At 52.1% G+C, this 11,531-nt stretch overlaps 2 protein-coding genes across 2 annotated transcripts; one reads left to right on the plus strand and one right to left on the minus strand.

The window, feature by feature from the left end:
• Positions 1-1,819: 1,819 nt before the first annotated feature.
• Positions 1,820-3,102, minus strand: LOC100843924 (protein EXORDIUM-like 1). The gene has a single exon (XM_003560859.4). It carries the CDS (start codon positions 3,004-3,006, stop codon positions 2,008-2,010), a length of 999 nt encoding a protein of 332 aa, XP_003560907.1. The 5' UTR covers positions 3,007-3,102; the 3' UTR covers positions 1,820-2,007.
• A 6,674-nt stretch (positions 3,103-9,776) lies between these two features.
• On the plus strand, positions 9,777-11,140 carry LOC100841712 (protein EXORDIUM). Its single transcript, XM_003564025.4, has one exon. The coding sequence runs from the start codon at positions 9,831-9,833 to the stop codon at positions 10,893-10,895; it is 1,065 nt and encodes a 354-aa protein (XP_003564073.1). The 5' UTR covers positions 9,777-9,830; the 3' UTR covers positions 10,896-11,140.
• The last annotated feature ends 391 nt before the right edge of the window (positions 11,141-11,531 follow it).

Here is an 11,531-nt window from a genome sequence, read left to right on the forward strand (position 1 = left end):
GCCCAAGCGCTGGCCCAGTTCGCGCCAGCGCGTGTGCGGCCGGCTGGGTTCGGGAAAATTGCAAAGAACCCCAGAAACTTGGGAAAATTGCAGTCAAGTCCTCGGAAATTTTAGGGAGACCCTCGGGGTCCCTGATTTGGCAAAATAGTCCTTTGGGACACCGGTTTTCTCGCAGAGAGGCTCCTAGGGTCCCGATTTTTGCTAAAATACCCCTCGAAATCTGATTTCTGCAAAGAAGATCGCCGAAGGCATAGAATTTCCCCGGAACATCTCAAAGGCTCCTCTTTTGCAGGAAAGCCACCAAAGTACCTCAGCCTCTCACCAAGGAAGAACTCAGGAGTCTCTCACGATGGTTGACCCGAAGGCATTCACAATGCCTCCCGCTCAAGGGGGCTATTGTTGTAGTACAATAAACCCTTATATGCGCCGGGCCGTAAATCCTACGAGACGACGACTAAGTTAACTTTTCTCAGCACGAGTTAAGGCGCCAACGTGACGTGGTTAATCCTACATGACAAGGAAAGACAAGTCAACAAGTCAAGCCTCTCATGCCATGGTCAAAATGAGAATTGAGCTTGAGTAGGGGTAAGAAAGGTGTGAGGAGGGGACCCTTAGTCCATGGTGCACCATGAACCAAGTCCCACTTTTCTCACTTGGTGCACACAAAAGTTATGAACCAAGAAATTACTTTTACCATTTTCTCCCACTTTTCTCTCTCCTTCAAGGGTAGCCATGGTTTTTTGTCATGGACCGCTAGGCTATAAATACCTCCCCATGGAGGCATGTACCATTCACTCTCAACTTGAATAAAATCAAGGGAAGAGGGCTAGACAGCCTCTTTGAGAGGAGCTCTAGTTTCTAGATCTCGGGAAGCCTCGTTCGGCCCGAGCCCGAAGGAGAGGGAATCGGGTTAGAGTTCTAAGGGTATCTCGGCCTCGCTAATTGGGAAGCCTCGTTCGGCCCAAGTACGAGGCGGCCCCTTTCGACTTCTCGCTAAGTGATTCGGGGAACCTCGATCGACCCGAAACACATTGGCTAACGATTTCCTCGAAGCCTCTCCTAACATAGGACTAGGTCGTACCCGCAGGGTTGACCGAACCTATCCAAAAAATATCGACGCGTCAACTTGTCCAAGTGTACGGCAACCCTCGCTATAAGGCCGGCGTACACGCCGTACTTTTACGCACTTGTGCCATCGAGTTTTGACACCATTTACTTTAATTGTTGTCGAGAACAACAAGTTTTGACACCATTTACTCTAATTGTTGTCGAGAACAAGTGTCTTCCCAAAAGCTAAAGCACCATGTTTGTGCCTGCAATGAGCGGATGATTTGTGTAATTAAAACTGACTCTAGATATTAGTTAGCACTTGCGACGGTGCAACGTGGTAAAAAAAAAGTAGATTTTTAGCTGAATTTTACCCGACTCTAGAATTTGACACTTCACAAAAAAAATTGGTTCTTTTTTATTATTAGTTACTCAGAAACACAATTAAGAGCCAAATTTACGTTGACCAAACAACAATTTGGGAATGACCTAATAACAATTTGTGGATGACCTAATAACAATGATAGCATTTGCAAGGACCAGATGGGAGATAGCCACTGCGTGTATCTAAACATTTTTGAATATAGATTATAGATACATTTATATTTGAACAAATTTTAGTAAACTTAATATGAAACGGAGGGAGCAGTATTTATTGAAGATCAGGAAGTATACTAAAACGGGAACACGACGTGAAGCAAGAAGGCTACCAGCGGCTTGAATCAATCAGTACAACGTATACGCATAATATACGTACAAACATATTGCGAGCTAAAAAAAATTCCGAACTCTGTATTTATCGGTTGTTTTATAGTATTAGCATGAGGCAAGTTTCACGAAACGAAACCAAAAGCATACTGAAGTAACGTGTATTTGTACATTTATAAGGGTACATAAAATCCTTTCCGAGCCTTCGAACACAAGGCTAGACCAAACTTTTCCCCGACGTACAGGTGCGCTCTACACCAGCACGGAGCACCCAGACTTGGCCGGGTCGTAAACGGCGGGGAGCAGGTACTTCCGGCCATTAACGCCGACCGCGTTGTAGCTGCCTCCGGTGGTCTCGTCGAGCATCACCTTCCCTGCGTACCCGGGGTACGCGCCGGTCCCGAACACCCCCGCGCACGCCGTGCAGGCCTCGAGCGCCGCGTCCTTGTCGCCCTGGTAGAACCCGTCGCCGAACGGGTTGGTCACGGCGCCGGCCACAACGCTGGCGAGCGTCGCCACGATGCCGTCCGCGCCGACGTCCCCGTTGGGCGGCTCCAGCGGCGTGTTGTCATCCGTGACCGGCCCGTACGCCGGTCTCGCGAACGGCCACGCGCACTGCCCCGGGCACGCGCGCTCGGCGTCGCCCACCCACGCGTAGGCGTATGACGATGCCGATGCCGATGCCGGCCCGGCGCCGTGGAGGCCGCAGCGCGCTCTGCAGAAGCCCTCGACTGCCACGTCCCGGTCCGTGAGCACGAGCACCAGGGCGCCGGCGCCGGCTTCCTTGGCGCGCGCTCCGGCCGCCGCCGCGGCGAGCTGGGAGATCTGGGCCAGAGTCAGCGACTTGCCAAGGGAGTACCGCTCGTCGGTGGCCTGGTTGGCCAGAAGGACGCGCGTCGCCGTGGTATTGGGCTTGGACAGGTAGGATGCGTCGATGGTGCGCCACCATTGCGCGGCTGAGGGTGCGGCGGCGTTAGGGGTGGACGACGGCGGCGGCGTCAGGGAGAGGATGAAGTCGACGACGATGGCTCTCTGCGCCGGCTTGAATCGGCCGTACCAGACAATGGACACGTGGATATCGCCTCGGAGGACGGAGCCTCCGTGGTACGAGAGCTCGTCGCCGACTGGAGTGATCTGCAGCAGCGGCTCGGGCAGGCGTCGTGCGCCAAGAGAGAGCCGTGTCAAGCTCAGCAGGACTACTAGCGTTGCCGTTAGGATCGCCTGCGCGCCCGTCATGTTACAAGAAGCCATTTTTACTGAACTGGCTAGAGTACACAAAGCAGGCAAGCAGCGGGCGGTCTCAAGACTCAAGATCCAGAGGCTCAGAGGTCACGAGTGCTGTGACTGAATTGTGAGCAGCTGTGTTGCCACTCGTGCGGTATTTATATGCAGTTGTTGAAACGAGGCTGCATAACGTGCATCGTGAAACTCCGTGCATGTGCCCGGGACAGCTCGATCGGTCAAATTTTGATCGAGCTCTTGATCCACTGTTTGCCCCGCCACGCATGTTCAGTTGCCTGCACCGTGACTCCATTCCCATGAGTGGAGCTGTGGAGTGTTTGTTCAGTGAAGTCAACGAGGATGGTCGGCCGCCCAGGGTTCGCCATCCGAAGCACACGCACACGCACACGCACACGCAGGATCGTATGGGAAATACACCTCCAGTCAACTGAAGAATGAGACGGTACGTGCACGTTGTCAACTTGAAACGTAAGTTGACAGTGTAAGTAAAGCTCGATCCGGATCGAGCAGCTGGTGTACGTACACGAAAGACGAAACTCGCAATTCGCGGCTTGTAATCCTCTGGATCGAATTAATCCACGGAGGGCCGCGCGAAAGAAATCCGGCGTCAGCCCGAGGAGGGTCGCGGCCGGGACAGCGTCTCCCTCCCCCTCCCGAAACAGCGTTCGTCGACCAGGATATCGCGCGGTTCAGCGGCCAGCGCAGAGCCGTGGCATGTATGCATCATGCACGCGGGGCATGACGGGAAGCAAAGGGCGCCGGCAGGCCGGGCGGTGCCACTGCATGCTCCCCCGGCGCGGAGCATGCAAGCGGGAGCGGCAAACCTGCCGACTGCCGTGTCCGTGCACCGCCTGGCACAATAGAAAAAACGCGGTGCACGTGCAAGCGCCAGCTTGTTCGAGGATGCGCTGCCTGTGGCCGTTTTATTTTTTTGCGGGTACTCAACAAGGACGATTTGCCTTGGCCCGCCCCTCAGTACCTCCTACGATGGGACTCAGAAATGGAGAAGTGGTAACGGTGCTGTTTTTCGTTTTCTTTTTCATTCTCTTTACAGAAAGGATGCGTTGCCGTACGATCATCATATACTCCGTCCACACGATCCTAAATTTTTGACTCAAATTTGTCCAAATATGAATATATCTATTTTTAAAAAACGTCTACGTACATGTAATTCTCGACAACAATTTAGAATCGGAGAGAGTACTATATATGATACGGAGTACGAGTAGAATAGAAAGCGTACAAGCAAGGTCATTTTTCTTTTCGGTTTTCCTATATCAAAGGTGTCCGATTTTTAGTTAGAGATAAGTTGATCTGTTGGATATGATTTGTGTTTTAAGATTCAAAATGGATGATAAAAAAGGATAAAATAAAGATCTAGATATTAATCCAACCGTTCTGATTCGTCAATTTAGATTTAAACCTTTTGCTTAAAAACTGACAACTTTTCTTTTTTCTTTTTACCTTCTTGAGTGCCGGCTATTTGCAGCCATGGACTCATGGTCTATGCTTCCGTCGGATGAAGACAAGGAGAGCATGCTGCAATTGTTAGAATAGAGCTTAGGGATGGTGTTTGTACGAGAGCTGGCAGAAACGCATGAACTGAGGCTAAAATTTCAACAAGCACGGTTCGGACGAGCTAAGAGCATCTCCAACAGTATGCCCATATTTTGAATACCCAAATTCATTATGGGTTCATGGTTAAGGAAAAGGTATCTAAATTGGCTCCGACTTTTCCAGCAAACCCAGATCATAACGGTCCCATCTGTCATTGAGCTAAGCTTCCTCTTCCCCAAATCAGTCCCAAATCGATCCCACATCAAGCACAAAATTGACCCCCAATCGTGGAGCAACGGCGAGGAGGAGCTAGGCGGAGGAGGCAGTGGCGGTGCATCGTGACGAGGAGGAGGCCGTGGCGGCGCGTCATAGCGAGGAAGCAGTGACGCCGCGGGCAGAGCTCGGACCGGAGCCGCTGCACCTCGCCGGGCTGATCGAGGGGCGTCCTGGGGGACGTGCAAGTAGGAAGATGGCGGCAGGGAGGTGAGTGGCAGCGAGGTAAAGTGGCCGGAGGCGCAACAGGTGAGGAGGGGCGCGCGGGGCGCCGGCCGCCTGGGGTGCGAGCCCTAGCCGCCGCTGCAGGGCCCTACGCGGGGAGGGGAGGGGAGCACGGAGGGGCGGGGAGGAGCAAGAGGCAGTGCGGGAGGCCTCAGGAAGGCGGACAGAGGCCGCGACGGGGCCAGCAACGTCGCGCGAGACGGCCGCGGCCGCGGCCGGCGTCTTGCTCGAGCTCGGCGGCATCCGGCGGGGTTTGGGGAGCGCGCGCGAGGGCGGTGAGGAGTGCGCGGGTGGTCGGGAGGTGGTGGCGGCGGTCCAGGCGCAGTGGGGAGGGGGCCGGCGACCTGCAGCTCGCCGGAGGCGAGGGATTTCCGGCGGCGGGCGACGGGAGCAGAAGGGACAGGAGAGAAAAACGTGAAAAATCATGGTAGTTGGTTCCCGCCGGTGGATTTGTGGATTTGGGTCTTTTGGATACTCTGGTCTAGAATACCCATATTTGAGTATTGGGGGGTAAAACATGGATAGCTATTAAAAAAAATTGGGTATTTAACAAATATGGATATACTGCTGGAACTGTTTTTGATCAAAATATCCATATTGACAGTTTTTGGATATTTTTCCCAAATATGAGTCCGGAACATGCATACGGCCACACCCACCGCCTGCGAGATGCGAGTACGAGCCCGGCGCTGATCCGCCCGTGATCGGGTGGTCCTCAGGATCAGCGAGCCAGCCTCAAGTCCTGAACCGGTACGTGGCAACTTGCTACAATCGTGAAGCGACCTACTCCATAGTAGGAAGTACGAACAGTCGGACACCCGCCGACCCACACCCGCTGACAGAATTCGGCGGAGAGATGCTGGCTCAGAACCCCAGATCAGATGAGACGATATACGAAGGTCGCCGCCCTTCGGCCCGCGTCCGGCTGGTTTTTGCCGTGCAGGCCAACTACACGTGACCCATGCTAGCACCTAGCTGCCGTCGACGGTCGATCGGCACTGCCCGGGTCCCGTCGTGCTCATACATACGTACTAGACGTCGCCGCTAGCCAAGCAGCGTTACGGGCACAGCACCTGTTGTTAATCAATAGACCCTTCAACACCCTTCCATGTCCTTGGTCTGGACGCACTTTTTTTTTCTTGCGCACACTTGGTCTGCTGGACGCACTGCACACCGCTGCTGGACGTGAACCGTGCTTGATTAATGATTATACTCTTCCTGTAACGCACTGCTTGCCGGAAATCCGGAACAGTAATCAAGAAACTGAAATGGAACGGAAGGAGGGGAACACCCGGGTCCAGACGATCAAACGATCTCTTCCCCTGCGCGAACTTGAATAGTGGTCGCTTTCGGCTCGATGGCCACGTACTCATGATGGAATCTCGGGATGCTTGCCTGCGTGCATGCACAGGCTGGTGTAGCGCCATCTCAATGGCGACGTGTGTGTCCCTTCAACCGGCTGGGGCGTGCACCATCTTTGTTGTTGTTTTCAGCTGCAAACGAAGGGAGGAGAGGCTCCTGCTCCCTCGCCACCGGTGCCTGGCGCCGACACGTCCGCCTGTGTGGTGATGTAGTATTTTGGCCAAGTTGCTTGCTTTGTCGACAATCTGTCCATCCCTGCAGGTTGTGTGGCTAGGCAGGTGGGCCACTCATGATTCTTGCTAGCACTTGTGGCCTTGTGGGGCTCGTTCTACTACCAATCATCACAATGGCTAGCTATATTGAACTAGTGGTACTGTTATTCTGTAGCACTAGCTGCAGCAACAAAAGCTGAATTGAGTATTGCTTCAGTTTAGTCGCTAAGGTAAATTAAGGTCCTGAATATCTAAAGTGTCGTATCAATCCCAATCCTATCATCCACGCTCCGATTCTTTACATGAAACAGTGACACCAATAGTTCCCTTGAACCGAGTCAGAGCAGGGGGTCACCCATCCAGATAATATAAATGGAAAATTCAGCAACGTACGGGCCATTCTGCCCATTCATCAATGGAAAATGGCAACTGTTCAGCACTGCATCCCCCAAAGAGATTATGTCACGTTTAATTCCATCTCATTCTCACGGGGAGGACGGATAGGGGCATCGATCCAGCGGCTGGTCCATCACGATAGGACGAGCGGATCGCGATTGCCCATGAGTACATCCATCCTTGCACGTACCGCACGAATGCATGCATGTATGAGCGACATATCCGTCAATTTCCGGCAACAACTTTTTCCTTTCTCCAGTCCAAAGTTCCAACGGACCTCTCGATTCCAGGAGATGGAAAGCCAGTTTCTGCGCTCGTGGGAGGCCACCGTCTCTCATCTCCGAAGATATCATCATCATCATGAGGACACCCCCTCCAACTATATGTGGCCCGGCCTACTTGGTTGACTTTCACTTATGCGCATGCTGTAGTTAAAAGATTGGCAGGCTCTACCAGCATCTTCGGCAGTAGCCACTGAAACAGGTCTCTAAACTGCATTTAGGGACTCTCTAAATTTTAGGGTCTAAAAAAAAGCAAGTGTCTTCATCAATGGCCCCTGTTCCACAGCCCCTAAATTTTTTTTATGACATGTGGGATCTTTTCGTCAGTGACTAGTCATTTTTTCCCTTTCTATTTCTTCCCCTTCTTCCTCCCAATATCATGGACTGGGCAAGCCGGGCATCGCAGAGGGTGGGGGGGCAGCTCGCCGATCTCCACGATGCACTGGGCGCGCTGGGCAGCGGGCCATGGCCGCGGCCGCCACAGAAGGGGCAAGCCTTCGTGCCTGCTTCAACGCCGCCATGGATTCGCGTGAATGGGCTTCCAGCGGAGGGGCGACGCGGAGCGGCTCTGCGGCGCGAAGGGCCAGAGCAGCGCCATAGAGGGGCGGCTCGACGGCGCGGAGGGGCGGCCCGGTGGCGGTGACGTAGAGGAGGGGTCGCGGACGAGCAAGCAGGCGGCGGGATGTGGCGCGGCCGCGGCTTGGCGGCGGGGGAGCAGTGGGGCGTGCGAGGCGGCAGAGGTAGAAGGAGCAGCGTGCAGGCTGACGTGGAGATGGAGGGCTCGAGGGGTGTTTTTAGTAGACTCCCTGCTTTAGAAACTCAAATAGGGTTATTGCTGAAAAACGTTTTTTTGGCTCGGGTCCCTAGAAATGGGATAGGGATCTTGTTTAAGATGTCTATCGAAGATGTTTTAATCCTAATCCACTGCCTCATGCTCATGCTCGCTTAGCTGCACTGATTGGCATCCTACGTGTCCTAATTCAAAGTAACAGTACAGTACTATCTTTGTTAATTTTGGAGAGGCTTTGATAGTGTGTGACATGTGTAAGAACTAAGAAAGGATAAAACTTATTCTTCACTCCTCAGTTAGCATAAATTGGTTTGTGGGACATATTTCATATTTGTGTTGGATGCCACAACCCACAAGGTCATCTATGTTTAATTGATACTTCCTCCGATCCATAATAAGTGTTGATGATTTAGTGCAACTTTGTACTAGAGTTGTACTAAGTCAACGACGCTTATTTTGGATCAGATGGAATATGATTTTTCAAACCTCCATTGTGTATCTAAGCTTTGCATTTATGTCCAATTATACTCGTCTCCAAGTCACCATGTACGTAACGTAAAGTTAAAAGTTGCACTAATTTTATCAAAGTTGAACACCCTGTTTATATTCGTAGGTGACTGAAGTGTTATACTTGCTCTGTCCAACAAAAAATGTCTCAACTTTGACTAAATTTAAATGCATCTATACATTAAGTAATGTCTAGATACATCCAAATTTTAACAAACTTGAAACATTTTTGTTGGACGGAAGGAGTATAATGTCGTCCTTTTTCCTACGACTGTAGGCTTTTTGGGAAATTGGTCGCACTAGATTCAGTGTGATGTTAAAGATCCAGCTAAACTTTTCCGTGAACTAGTTCAGTGAGTGATTTGATATGAATTTTTGAAGTGTCCCACAACCGAGAGATAGCAAAAATGATCGGGTGAACTCAGAAGGCCTGCAAATGTACTTAAAAATGGAGTATAACAGTGTATCGGTGATTCACTGCAAAACAGAGTGTAAATGCCTGATTGGTAGGAGTCATATTGCATATTGCTTGATGGACCAAAGGACTAGTAATGGATAACTGCTATGCTATTGTTGACCGTAATGTTCAAAGTCAACTTTGTTAGCCACTACTAGATGGGATCGAACCAATAATTAAAATTGCCTCTATATCTCACTCATAAACATTAAAAATTAAAAAATTACGAAATACACATTGTGGGAACAATAGACACTACATAAAATTGCTCACAATTGATTTAATTAAGAACGACATAAGTATAAAATGAACTAATTTTAGTAAATAAACATTGCAACTGGTAAGCAAAATTAGAGAGTAATTAGGAGACAACGAGTACATTTAAGAATCTATAGGTAATAGGTATATGAGGATTAAAGAAGAGTACCATTTGTATACGCATTGATATAAAGTGTAATTTTACTATACAAGTCAAAATCTAATCGACAATTAATCTGATTATATGCAAGTTTATGTAACAATTTTTTCCCGTTTTTCAACGTAGGTGACACAATCAAATACTACTACCGCCTTAAATTCTAGCTGTGTATCTGTATAACACCTTCTTTCAACAAAGGAAACGGTTGTTTGGGGAAAACAAGGGAACAGCGTGTACAATAAGATGATTGAAGCACATTATTCTCATTTCGCACCGGGTTCCCCTATATAAACAGCTCTGCACTTGCGTATGCTCCTCACACACACAGACACACACAAAACGCACCATACGAAACATGCGCACCCAAAACCTCGTTCCAAAATCTAAACCCCATCTCCTTCCCCAAATGGCCAAGGAAAGCCTCCTCCTCCTGCTAGTACTAATGGCGCTGGCCACAAACATGGCAGTGGCATCAGTGACGACCAGGAAGCTCATGTTCCTAGTCCAGCCCCAGCCGAACCTCCTGACATACCACAACGGCGCCGTGCTGAGCGGGGACATCCCCGTCTCCATCCTCTGGTACGGCCGCTTCACGGCGGCGCAGAAGGCCATCGTCTCCGACTTCCTCCTCTCCCTCTCCGCCTCGCCCGGCGCATCATCATCATCATCGACCCCCGCGACGCCTTCCGTCTCCCAGTGGTGGAGCAGCATCCACCAGCTGTACCTCTCCAAGGCGGCGGCAGCGGCGTCCGTCGGCAAGAACAAGAACAACGGAGAGCACGCGTCCAAGATCAGCGCGCGGGTGGTCCTGTCCGGCCAGGTGAGCGACGAGGCGTGCTCGCAGGGGAAGAGCCTGAAGCTGTCCCAGCTCCCGGGGCTCGCGGCCATGGCGCGGCCGGCCAAGGGCGGCATCGCGCTGGTGCTCACGGCGCAGGACGTGGCCGTGGAGGGGTTCTGCGCGAGCCGGTGCGCGCGGCACGGGGCGCTCTCGGACGCCGGCACGGGCACGGCCACGGCCACGGCGTACGCGTGGGTGGGCAACGCGGCGACGCAGTGCCCCGGGCAGTGCGCGTGGCCGTTCCACCAGCCGGCGTACGGGCCGCAGGGGCCCCCTCTGGCGCCGCCGAACGGCGACGTGGGCATGGACGGGCTGGTGATCAACCTGGCCAGCATGGTGGCCGGGGCCGTGACCAACCCGTTCGGCGACGGGTTCTACCAGGGCGAGAAAGGCGCCGCGCTCGAGGCGTGCACGGCGTGCGCGGGGGTGTACGGCAAGGGCGCGTACCCCGGGTACGCCGGCCGGCTGCTGGTGGACGCGGCCACGGGCGCTAGCTACAACGCCAACGGCGCGCACGGGAGGAAGCACCTGCTCCCCGCGCTGTTCGACCCTGCCACGTCCGCTTGCGCCACGCTGGTGTAGAACTACTAGTGATAAAGTGAGTCCGTCTCTCGTCACTCTCTGTACTGCACATCTATTCTAGCCCTGTGTCGCTGAACCAAGAGTGTACCGTGTATCCGTGTACATGCTGCTGCTAGCATATAGGAGTACTGGTATGTCTGTATGTGTAAATAGTTGTGTATGATGAACTCGAGTTGTGTTCGGAGGATCTTCGCGTGCTAAATAAAAAGGAATTGTAAATTAAACTCGTGCTCTGCACGGAGTAATTGGCCGCAAGGTAACTTCGAACTTGCGCAAGAAGCTTATCATCATGGATCCCCATTGATTGGGAGTATCGATGGGGGAGCGTCCGACGTGTCAGTATTCCATGGTGCCGTACTGGGCAGCAGGGGGCGCGTTTGTGGCGGTGCCGACACGTAACTCCGTAAGGTGCCACTGGATGGTTACGTGGCACCGCACGCGTTTGTGAGTTAAAGTGGCTCGTGCCTATCCATTTCTTTGATTTTCCTGTGTGCTTTTTAGGCGGCTATCAAGGCTTAGCCAGAAAGCACTTACATTTGAGACGGGTGCGTTTGCTTTTACAACCAAAACTAACCTTACAATTTTTTGGCATGAGATTTGGCTGTCGTTTGGATGTGCTCCAAAAATTTGGCTCGC

Source organism: Brachypodium distachyon, chromosome 1 (genome assembly GCF_000005505.3).
Source record: "Brachypodium distachyon strain Bd21 chromosome 1, Brachypodium_distachyon_v3.0, whole genome shotgun sequence".
In the NCBI taxonomy this organism is placed as follows: Eukaryota; Viridiplantae; Streptophyta; class Magnoliopsida; order Poales; family Poaceae; genus Brachypodium; species Brachypodium distachyon.

Bases quoted from the DNA above. Each gene is read 5' to 3' on its own strand.
- LOC100843924 (XM_003560859.4), bottom strand. From the start codon at position 3,006: ATGGCTTCTTGTAACATGACGGGCGCGCAGGCGATCCTAACGGCAACG.
- LOC100841712 (XM_003564025.4), top strand. From the start codon at position 9,831: ATGCGCACCCAAAACCTCGTTCCAAAATCTAAACCCCATCTCCTTCCC.